The sequence below is a fragment of the Triticum urartu genome, chromosome 4A (assembly GCF_056163025.1).
Source record: "Triticum urartu cultivar PI428250 chromosome 4A, HENAU_Tu73, whole genome shotgun sequence".
Lineage (NCBI taxonomy): Eukaryota > Viridiplantae > Streptophyta > Magnoliopsida > Poales > Poaceae > Triticum > Triticum urartu.
The window spans coordinates 518521545-518533580 of record NC_141876.1 but is presented as its reverse complement, the minus strand read 5'-3'; the positions used below and the strand labels follow the sequence as shown (position 1 = coordinate 518533580).

The following is a 12036-nucleotide window of genomic DNA, read 5'->3' as shown; positions in this document are numbered from 1 at the left end:
GATAATTTGATATGTGGGTGGACCGGTGCTTGGGTGCTGCCCTTCCTTGGACAAGCCTCCCACTTATGATTAACCCCTCTCGCAAGCATCCGCAACTACGAAAGAAGTATTAAGGTAAATCTAACCATAGCATGAAACATATGGATCCAAATCAGCCCCTTACGAAGCAACGCATAAACTAGGGTTTAAGCTTCTATCACTCTAGCAACCCATCATATACTTATTACTTCCCAATGCCTTCCCCTAGGCCCAAATAATGGTGAAGTGTCATGTAGTCGACGTTCACATAACACCACTAGAGGAGAGACAACATACATCTCATCAAAATATCAAACGAATACCAAATTCACATGATTACTTATAACAAGACTTCATGTCCTTAGGAACAAACGTAACTACTCACAAAGCATATTCATAATCATAATTAGAGGAGTATTAATTATCATTAAGGAACTGAAAATATAATCTTCCACCGGATAAACCAACTAGCATCAACTACAAGGAGTAATCAACACTACTAGCAACCCATAGGTACCAATCTGAGGTTTTGGGACCAAGATCGAATACAAGAGATGAACTAGGTTTTGAGAGGAGATGGTGCTGGTGAAGATGTTGATGGAGATTGACCCCCTCTCGATGAGAGGATCGATGGTGATGACGATGGCGACGATTTCCCCCTCCTAGAGGGATGTTTCCCTGGCAAAATAGCTCCGTCGGAGCCCTAGATTGGTTCTGCCTCGAGACGGCGGTGCTTTGTCCCGAAAGCTTCTTCTTGATTTTTTTCCAGGGTGAAAGACACCATATAGACAAAGATGGGCACCGAAGGCCTGCCAGGGGCCCACAAGGTCGGGGGGCGCCCTCCACCCTTGTGGCTGGCTGGTGGCCCCCCTCTGGTACTTTCTTCGTCCAATATTTTTTATTTATTCCAAAAACGTGCTCCGTGAAGTTTCAGGACTTTTGGAGTTGTGCAGAATAGGTCTCTAATATTTGCTCCTTTTGTAGTCCAGAATTCCAGCTGCCGGCATTCTCTCTCTTCATGTAAACCTTGTAAAATAAGAGAGAATGGGCATAAGTATTGTGATATAATGTTTAATAACAGCCCACAATGCATTAAATATCAATATAAAAACATGATGCAAAATGGACGTATCGGGCCTATAATTTGAGGTAGTTTCCGATTGCTTTTCTTAGGAACGAGAGTGACAAATGTAGTGCTAATACTCCCAGTATTAAGGTTTCCCTTGTAAAGGTCCTTGTGCAATTGGATGAATTAATCTTTGACAAATCACCACCATTTTTTCCTTCAGAAACGTACCATTAGAACCATCTAGTCTAGGGCTCTGTTAGTTAGCATACATTGTACCGTATCCTCAGTTTCCTCCTCCGGACACCTCAAGCACATAGGATCAAAGTGCAACAATGATGAAATATGCTGAACACGAAAGGACCTAGATGCCACCGTGTGGGCTAGGCTGGGTTTGGTGGGGGTGCACAATACATGGTAAACCCCATACGCAATATCATCACTCACCGGGAGTAGGTGGAATCCCCTATCTTTACCTAATAATAAAGGACAGAGGCTTTCATTATTATCCATACATCACCCCTTTATATTCTTCGATTTTGCGTTAATTATGAAGATTGGCTTAGATTTAAAATAAACGAGAAGAGCACAATCTTTCCTAAACAAACCGTATTTGCACGATGTCGGGGTCTACCCGATTTTCTCCATCGCTCCGATTCCGTTCTTCCTTCTCCCTTGTCGATCTCCTTCCTCTTCCTATTTGATCCAACCCGATCTCCTTCCCTTTCTTTGGTTGAATCCTTCCCCTCTTTTAATGAGGATGGCACGGTAAATCCAATCCCCTCGATTTCCTTCTCACAAAACCCTGGCTCGATTTCCTGCTCGCATGCAACCACGAGACAGAAACCAATCAGATTGAAGTCCTTCAAATCGGCAAGGTGCAACCAGCTATTGGAGGGCAGGCGTAAGCTCTACCTTGCGGGCGCGGGATGAGGCAGTCAACCAGAGGCTTGGCGCCGGCGAGTTCAATGAGGAGGACGCAGAGTGGCTCCTGCTACTGGGCCTCGCGTGCCATGGCGCGCCCAGGGGACGCATCCTTGAGGCCGTCGACCTGAGGCTCGACGTTGGCGATTTTGAGGAGGGCAACGCTGCTGCTGTGAATCCAACGCCATCGTGGTTCCTTGGCATGAGGCAGACCCATGGCGGGAAGCGACCAATGGAAGAAGAAGCATCCAAGTGTATGCGTTCTACCGGCAATAGGTACTTGAGCTTTGGCCTAAACTGCTTTTGGTATTCAACCCTGATGTCCAGGGCCTCCTTGTGGTGGTGGCCTAATTAAGTTGAGTTATATCTGTATTGATCTCAGTACTTAGTGCCACAGAGTTCCTGCTATGAGAGGGGTCAACTAAAGTCCCTAAGAAACAGCACGCGTGCCTAACTTTAAGATCCTATAAAGGCTAGGACATGTGGTAACATATACAATGCTCCCTCAGGGCCGCTTCCATCACCTGCAGGTTCTGATGTGTGTTGCAGAATTTGAGCTCAAGATGTCTGGGTTCGACTTGAGGAACACACGTCTGCGTGGAGGTGGGAGGAAGCATGTGGTGCCAATGATGGCCGCACTAAATTTGTAGTGCACTAGGCTGAAACGACAGGGTTTGGAGGACAACGCCTTGCCATAGCTCCAAATCGGACCGTAAATGCCGCATGTAGCACTTGTCCTCTCCTCTAATGTAGTGCCAAGACTAGGTTGAAACGGCCGGGGTTGGAGGACCGCGTGTTGCCACAGCTCCAAATTAAATGCAAGAGCCACATGGAGAACCCGTTCTCTCCTCTGATGTATGAATGGCTTGTTTTTACTCACCCTGGATCTTTCGTACATATACACTACATGCATGTGTATCATCCCAACGGTTTTAGTATATATTTTTAGATTGAATCTGCAATCTGTGCAATGTCATCAGTTCATGACGTACGGACAATATCTCTTGAATCGATTTAGAGGGTACTAGCAAAAGGGCCCGTGCGTTGCAACAGGAGAAAAATGCCCAAGAATCAGTCTCTCTTTTCTTAGTGAAAAATTCTTTCATGGTCAATGCTAATGTGTGTTTCCAGGCAGGCTCATGATGTTCAGATCATAGGATGTTTCATAACGTATAACACAGAGGTCATTGCTAGCAATTTTAATTACAAAAAATAACTTCTTTTAGGATTTGTATTGTGTTTTCTGGGATTAGAAGTATACGAAAATAACTATATTAGCATACATATGTATTGGCTGAGCAAGTAACAAAAAATAAGGGAAAGAGTTTAGTCCACATATGTATGTTTATGCACAAAAACTGGGAAAGTTGTTGTGATAACGCAGGCATAACAACACGAGTTCTATACCAACATGGATGTGTACTAACATTCAGAATGCATGGAAAAATGAATAGCTACAACACTTAGGCCACAAAATTCACTCAAACTGAATAAAGCTACTTTTGAGAGCAAATAAAGTACTTTCGAGCTCCTCAATTGACCTCTCCAATAGCTTGACTTCTTCATCCTTCTCCTTTCATCAAAGAGGAGCCCTTGATTGGGCCGTATCTGCTTGAGAAGTACGTATATGCAAAGAAGGACAATCTGACCAATGTAGTCATGGGCCACTCCAATGTACAAACCAGAGCACACAACTCTGTCTTCAATGTTACAATGCCGTGAACCTCGACCGACGGACATTGGTGATGCCATCGGTGGCGGTGACGGTGTGGTGTACCGTTAACTGGTGAACGCCACGCCAACCAGTGTCTCCAGAACACCTTCAACACTACAGGATGACGGACAAAATGACCGTGGCGAAAGCCACGAACACATAACCCAACATGCACTCACCATAGGCAAACTTCTTGGCATGCTTGGTGCTGCAGCTGATGCCTTGAGCTCTATAATGGTAGTGCATAAATGTAGAGACACAAATGTTAGGCATAAATTGGTTGGTCTTTCATCTATCAACAACTGATAAAATCTGGCCACTTGGAAGTTGTAAACATACAGGCAGAGGCGCATAAGGTGGACTTCCGAGTTTCTTTTCTGCTTCTTCTTTGTAAGGCTAAACTCCATTTTCTAGAGGAGCAAAGGATGTACAGGTTTTCAGCCACAATTGATAATCCTTTAAACATGTTTTGTTTTACAGAACAGAAAAATGACCAAGATATCCTAACTTGATGGTGTGTTTTGTTACTATAGAATAGTAGTACGAAAAAATAAGGATCAAGATGTTTTCATGAAGAAGTCATACTTTCTGTTGCTGTACATAGAGCTCCAGTGGAGAATTGCCGTTGGCAACAAATCACACTGACATTATATTCTTCCCCGGTTTTTTGTTTTGATCCTGCAATTCTTGCTCCTGCAGCTCATTTGGCCAGCCATTAAATAAACAATAGTAGCGGAGGGAGCATGCTATCTAGGGTCAGAATTAAATGGAGGTCCTGGTTCATCATTAGGGAAAGAAATAGTAACATAAGGAGTATGCTCTTTAGGGTGACGATTAGATGAAGTTCCTGATTCATCATTACTTTACTTTTGAGGTCAAATTCGAAATAACTCATCAAGTAATAATCTATTTTGCAAAAATATATGGCTTTTGGATAAGGCAGGCACAACCACTGGCATCACCATCATATATCTCTTAACCTAACTATAGAAAAATGTCTTTAAAAGTTCTGATACATCTTAAGTCCTAACTACAGTGGGTACATCACTATTTAGATGCTCTGAAGTAAAGAGGTGTTCACAAGGAGAATTCAAAACTAACACGTCTTCTTGAACTGAAGCACTATTTGTATATCGAAAATGTTCTGAAACTGCTGAACCTGAGCTTATCTAACAAGTATTAAACATTCAACTTTTCTACCATGCTTGACCTGGTATGCTTGAGGGAAACAAAAATAGAAGTTTAACCTTATGTAAAGATACGATTAAATGGCGATTCATTGATGGAGTAATCAGATAATGCGAAAATCAATTGTAATAATAAAAAAGAGTTGCAGTAATCACTAATAATATATTTTTTGTCAACTCTGGAGAAGACTTGCTACCTGCTGCTACAACCAATTGACTCATGCACAAACACCTCTAATGTATAAACATACAAACATGACTCGCTGCTACATATGAATTCTACTCACTTCTACATATGAATGCTTGTGAATTCTTCAGGTTACAACAAGAAACTGAAGGATATACAAAATCATGAAAAATCTTATCTCTTCATGCAGATGAAGGTACATGATTAATTGTTATCACAACACATCAAAGCTTACTTCCAACGATTTAAAATGCATGTCACTTTTACTTGCCATACATATGGAAAAGAAACTAAGGCAATGACGCTAGAAGACTTTTCTTTGCCGAACATATGGAAAAAAGAAAAACCTAAGGTAATGACGATGGAAGCTATGGTTGCAGGCACACGCTAAAAGATCCTGGTGAATAATAAAGCCCAAAACTCATGCTCTTTTCAAATTTCAATTTTAAGTAAATTCTGAACATAACAGAACTGCTACTTCAAGGTTGCTAATGTTCTGATCATCCATAGTTGAGTCTTGAGAACAACATGATTTATTAACCAAAAGTAGGAATTTTCAGGTCTGGAGGGCACAATACAGACATTATGTTGAACTTGGATTAGTAAAAAGAATTGGTAAACTGAAGTGCAATAAAATGAACACGTATGCACATCGGTAAACTGGAGTGAAATCAAATGAACACGCATGCACATCGGTAAACTATGCATTGGTATGCACTGCAAGCGCAACACATTTGTGTCTGAAACTGAAACAACACACTTTAGAGAAGAAGATTCAGAATAGCACAAAACCACATGAGTGAGACGTTTACGAGCTCGGCTCAGCAACAATCAGACCCTCCTTGTCTGCCTCTTGCAAGGTTAGCAATAATTCACAAGGTTATTCTAACTCGTCTCCAAATCGAAATTTTTACAAATCTGCACAATCAAGCAAAAATTGGGTATATAGTGCGGATCTGGGAGCAAGCACCTGGTACTTGGGGACTTTCAGACGGGGGATCTGGCGGTGCCGCCAATTTCCAGCGATGTCAGCTGAGAGGAGGCGGGCCCGGAGCAGCAGCCGGCGACGGGATGACGGGGAGCACCTCGAGGGCATGGCCAACCAGTTCCATGGCTCCCTCAGTAGGGAGTTGGTCGGCTGAAGAGCGGTGGAGGCAGAGGAGGAGGGGGGAGGAGTTGGGGGATGGTGTGGCGCCGGCATCGTGTGTCTCCGGTGATGGAAAGCCGCAGGGGTGGGGGCGGCGGACGGCGTAGAGGCGGTGGCGGCGCTCAGCGGCGTGGCGGGGGTCGGCTGCAGCGGCGCACGGCGGCGTGTCGGGGACCGGCGGTGCGCAGCAGCGTGGCAGGGGGCCGGCGGCGCGTTGGAGGTCGAGACGGGGCGTGCGTTTTTTCCCTCGTCCGTACCGGTTCGTTCGTGCTCTTCTTCTTTTTTTCACCCTAAAGGCCGAGCCGAGGCCCAAGCCCAACACACGAAACGTTTTCTCTGTTTATTAGCATTAAAACTGTAGCGCGGGTTAATTACAGTAAAACACAGGGTTTTTTTCAAAAAAATGACGCGACGGTGAATCCAAAGACTCAATCCGTGCTTTATTATTATTATTATTATTATTATTATATATTATTATATATTATTATTTTTATATGTTTATATATATAATATATTATTATTATTAGGAGAGATTAAAGAGAAAAGAAACCTGAGGCAGACATGTTTAGTTTTCTTTGAAGGCGAAGACTGCAGCTGTTCGGTGCAGCCTACTTTTAACTAGATCGACAACGCGCCTTGGCGCGAGGGTGCCGGTCCAACCAACATGGCCAAACAGCGGAAGATCAAATTACATGATGCATTAGTAGGAAGGCAAGTATAGCACATGTAACAAAACAACCGATTTTCTGGTTCATGGAAAAGAACAAACATTTTAGAAGTGTAACATCATCGAGTTCAACAAAGTCATGAGATTATAAAAACTAACCGGCCCCAAAAGTAAGGCAACATCAAGCTCAATGCAGCCATGAGATTGCAAAAGCTAATTAGTTGACATTAAGTTTAGTAGTACAAGCAGGAACATTAGAGAGCAAATGCCAACACAGTGGCAGTGGATGCGCTAAAACTACAAAGCCATAGTTAGGCGTGCTGATAGATAGCTTTGATTCAACTACCGCCATAAGTGCCATTCCATATGAATATGGTGTGAATAGTTTGTAATATAGATGACCACATGATGGTTTTGTATAGAAAATACACTTGTGATTTCCTTCTAAAGCATATGGACAGGACAGTGAGCAATAATTTCCCCTTATAATCTTGAAGGCGAAGATCCTTATCTGAGTATATGTTATTCTTCTATTCCTGCCGCCTTGACAAAGTCTGCCCAATTGGTATTGTGGCCATCTTCTCCGTAGGAAAATATTCCAGAGCAGGCATGGAAATGAGCTCAGGATGGAAAATAATTAGTGTATTTTTGGGTGACATTGGCAAACATGACTTCATCTATCAATCATGAAATACAAAAACTTTGTTGATCTGGTTATAAAACACGATTTATGAAGAAGAGTATGCCTAGCTTTCAATTTGAGACCTCTTGAGCAAATATATTAGCGGCATTAGTATGAGAATTCCATATCTTTAGGAATTGCAATGACAGTGATGCCTACAGCACATGAACTAAATTATAGTGATAGAATAGGATCAGTGTATTTTTGTTAATAAGGAGACTAATTTTTTTAAAGGTGATAAATACTTGTTGTTAATAAATAACAGTCCTCATACTCGAAAAGAAATATAATTTCTTCCACTAAAATTATCACTAAGAAGGCTAGGTTGAGATACAAATTTTGAAGAAGTACATGATATAACAGAAATACAAAACATGATATGAACCATTAATTTCTGATATGCGGTGGAAGACACTAATTTAGAAGATACGAGCTAAAACACATTCACTTCTCATTGATATAATATGCTAAGGCATAACATCTAAAACTACTATGAGGGCAAAAATATTTAATGGCTCCAAAAATGAATAAACAAAGAGAGCATTACTTTCCACATACCACAAAAGAAGAGCATTACTTTGCCAGATCACACAAACACACATCCTGTGATATGGTTTGGTTACCTGATCATCACTGGATGCCTGGAAAAAAGATTCCTGACCGTGACACCTTTTGGAGCCTTTTCATATTGTGGCAACTCTTGTAGGGGGCTAACAACCAATCGAAAGATAAAACCAGCATAACCACCTGCAGACAACACGTGCATAAACATGGATAACTGGGACCATATTGGTGATTGAGAGGAAGAGTACATAAATAGAAGACATATTTTATCACTAAGTTGCGTTAAACTGTTTAACAAAATAAAAATACATTTTGGGGCATATCCATATCGAACTCGACAGGGACAGAAGTAGTATTACAAGTGTAGAAATATGGGGCACGGGATATCTTTTGGGTCCTCGGCTGAAAAGTGCATCGAGACCAGCCAGAAAAGGGGAAAGCAAAGCCAGGGGTGGAATAAGCAGTACAACAATGAAAGCTCCATCAGATATCCAATAGTACTGTACAAACATAAGCAAGGTACTGGTAAAATCACCCAAAAGTATAGAATACAAATAAGCAACTACAATGTTTCTGAAATGCCAAAGCAAGGTAACATTTAAGATAAATAGGTAACAAGCTCTGAGAAATACATAAACTATAAGAAATCAACAAATATAACTCGTGGTAATGATTTCAAGAGCATGACCGACGCCAGTTTTTGCAAACCGAAATAAAAAATACAGCTGAATATACTTGCAGTTAAAATAGATGGAAATGATAAAAGCTCCTTCAAATCCGTACAAATTAAAACAGATTCGTGTAACTGAGTGTTGATTCCATCAAGAACTCAGGGAGCAAAAGGATAGAAATTCAGTTTAGTCACCAGAAATAGGAATAAGAAAGAAATACTAAAATATAGGGAATTTAACTATTTGTCAAATTGTGAGATATGTACATGCACCACTATCTCTTTGAGGTTGCCACTATCAAATCTTGAGTTTCACATGAATGAAACAGTGCTTGGCTAAGTATTCAGAAGGAAATAACAAGAAAATCATTAGGTGGAGAAAATTTAAAGTGCCACTCGATCTATTTGTGCATCAGCCACATAAGATTAGCTATGCTAGCTAGCTAGCTACACAAATCCATGACCGACCTAATCATGTGTACACAAGTCCTCCTCACCTCCCTTTTTTGCTTCCTATTCTTCCTGTACACATGAAGAACTGAAAAGGAGTAGCGAGAACAACCGGTCAGCAAAAAAGGTAGAAGAAAGACACATGTGAAGGAGACGTCCGTCGAAGAGCCAATCAAGTAAATAGATCAGCAGCACAATAATATATATATATATATCCATTTGAGCTATACATTTTCCAGATTGTTTAGGATATTTCACTGGTAGCAAAGAATTTTGTTAAATAATATAAAAGGAGATGCCATACCAAAGGAGATAGATAACAACATGTCCAGGAAGAAAAGAACGTCTCTCAGTTCATATGTTTCAGGTATTAGGCATAACCGTGCATCTCATATACATGTGAACAAAACAATATATGAACTTATATATGAACTGTACATTGTAAAAGGAGGAAAGTTTATTAGTCACCTTAACAGTGTATCTCCAAACACAAAAATGACTAATAATTTCCTAGGGAATTAGAAAAACACTGTCGAACAGATTACGGTTCAAGATGGACAACCTTTTTTAAAAACCCTGCGCAATTGACTGACCGAGCGGATGCGTAACGGTGGTGGCGACGGCGACGACGGCGCCGCTGGTGCCGAACTGGTACAGAGCGTAATCTATCACAGGCGAATCAACTTCCATGAAACTATCTTGTAGAATTAAATCAGACATTACAAACCCAAACATGTTTGCTGAATAGACCTTAGGTGGAATGTAACCAGCTCTACAAGAAACAGAACAGAGGATACTTCAAAATCGCAGAGCCACGTGCATGAATTATGTTAGGAAAACTTTACTCCTTATAAAGGAAAATACACAGCCTGTCATGCAGTAGAACACTATAACCTACCTTCTGGGGATCACTTGGTGCATGAGAAGTGGTATTTTTTCTATCTGCAGCTTTATCTAATTCAGAAATTGTATGCTTAGCTTGAACTGAACTTCTCTTGGCCATTTTCTGTAGAAGTAATATCCCTTCTAAAAGATAAAAACAATCACCAGACTGCAACTATCACCAGACTGCAACTATCAACAATATCCCTTGGAAAAGATACCAAGAACTACCAGACTACAACACATATCCCTTTACAGAATATCCGATCTCCGCAGGAACTACCAAACCCTGAAGCCCATCTCTCACACCCGAACCCGCCACTCCCAAACACGGCAAACAACAGGCTAGTAGCTAAAGAGAAGTACTGATATGGAGCGTGCATGAGGGCCCCTTACATGGCAGACTTGGCGTTGGGCACGGCGTCGAAGAGGACGCAGTAGATGTCGGCTACTCAGGCCTCCACCTTAACCCGACAGCTCCGGGGCCGCATCTGTGGCCGTGACAAATGACCCACATAGCTTTCAACGCAAATGAAAGTAACCCTCAGAGTACAGACCTGATGAAAATTGGTGAAGAGAATCAGCTACCAGAAGTATAGTAAAAAGCCCAGCTCAAATATCTGTCAGTTAAATCACTATGAAGAGACGTTGGGACTAAAATGAGAGGACTTTGCAAGGTAACATGACAACAATGAGGGTGTTGTAGGGTAACATAACAGGGACGATTAAATTTGCTACATAAAGTTGATTACAATGACGGTATTCAAATTCAGCAATCCGTGTGCCAATGAACTCTCTGTATGCTGAACATCCAAAGGGGGATGATGGAGGATGTTGCAGTTTTGGTCAAATTTAAGTTGAACCATCAATTTTACTTGCAGTTCATACTGCCTGTACAGTTGCAAGGTGAATCCGACTCACATCTGAGTGGGAGAGGGAGGGAGGGAGGGCAGTAGTAGGCAGCCATGAATCATACCCATCGCTGCATCTGGCCTGGCTGCGTGAGGAGGGTCAGCTCCTCCGTCCACGCGCTCTACATAGGGAGCAGCCACGGCATGCCCTTGAACCAAGCAGCTACTCCATGGCCTTCCTGCACACAAGCAGAGATGAGACGAGACCTCATGCATGCACGCGCAAATCAAATGAAAAATAAGAATAGGCAAAGGGGAGGAGAGGATGATATCCGAATAAGCAAAGGCCAGATCTATTCGACTACCCCAACTCAGCTACGCCTCGATAATGGCCATGGGTTATGACTTATGACTGGCCTGACTCGACTGCGTGGCTCTGTCGCACCAATCTGAGGATGATGACACCCGCTGAAAGCCCCTTTTGCACAGTAGTTTTTAGGCTGAACTAATTATACTTCTATTTTGTTTTTAGAAATATTTCACTCCTGTTTTGGCAAAGGCGAATCGACCTCAAAAGCTTAATGAAGTTGGTATTATTGCTTTTATCTAAAAGGGGGAGATGCCTGACCTGCACATTTTGAGGCCAAGGCGACCAACCGTATATGCTGGACAGCCGCTATAATTTTACCAGCTCAAGAAATCCTAAGGAGTGCCATTTAGGATAACATGAGCAACTCAAGCACATGTTGGCAGCAACATACAGTCGTTACAGAATTTTATACACATCCACCTCAAGCATGACTGCATTGTGACTTTAAACAATGAAATCAGGACCTATAATATACTAATTATCAATCACTCAACTTGCATCGTTACTTTTTTCCCATTACTCAACAACATGTGAAAAGAAAAATTCCCGATAGGGAGCAAGTAAGATTTGCTGCAAGCGGATCATGTCACCTGCCTCATATTTTTGTGAGTTCACTTCCTCCCTGGCTGGAAGATCATTAGAACCTCTTCCATCACC

The 12036-nt window shown here is 41.9% G+C and overlaps 1 protein-coding gene and 1 long non-coding RNA gene across 3 annotated transcripts; both read right to left on the bottom strand.

Annotated features, from left to right (window-relative positions):
* Window positions 1–460: 460 nt before the first annotated feature.
* Window positions 461–6510, bottom strand: LOC125552483 (uncharacterized). The gene is made up of 3 exons (XR_007303631.2): window positions 4308–6510; window positions 4062–4132; window positions 461–3951 (listed from the first exon to the last, which is right to left on the bottom strand). It is a non-coding gene; the product is annotated as an uncharacterized LOC125552483 (long non-coding RNA).
* A 532-nt stretch (window positions 6511–7042) lies between these two features.
* On the bottom strand, window positions 7043–11385 carry LOC125554065 (uncharacterized). Of its 2 annotated transcripts, none has more exons than XM_087519765.1 (4): window positions 10171–10535; window positions 9870–9974; window positions 9324–9364; window positions 7043–8339 (listed from the first exon to the last, which is right to left on the bottom strand). In XM_087519765.1, exons 1-4 carry the CDS (start codon window positions 10277–10279, stop codon window positions 8223–8225), a joined length of 372 nt encoding a protein of 123 aa, XP_087375891.1. In that variant the 5' UTR covers window positions 10280–10535; the 3' UTR covers window positions 7043–8222. The 2 variants fall into 2 exon arrangements, 1 of the variants encoding a protein (XP_087375891.1); XR_015602137.1 differs by lacking the exons at window positions 7043–8339; window positions 10171–10535 and adding exons at window positions 10555–10715; window positions 11135–11385 and having other exon boundaries at window positions 9328–9364; window positions 9839–9941.
* Between the last annotated feature and the right edge of the window lie 651 nt (window positions 11386–12036).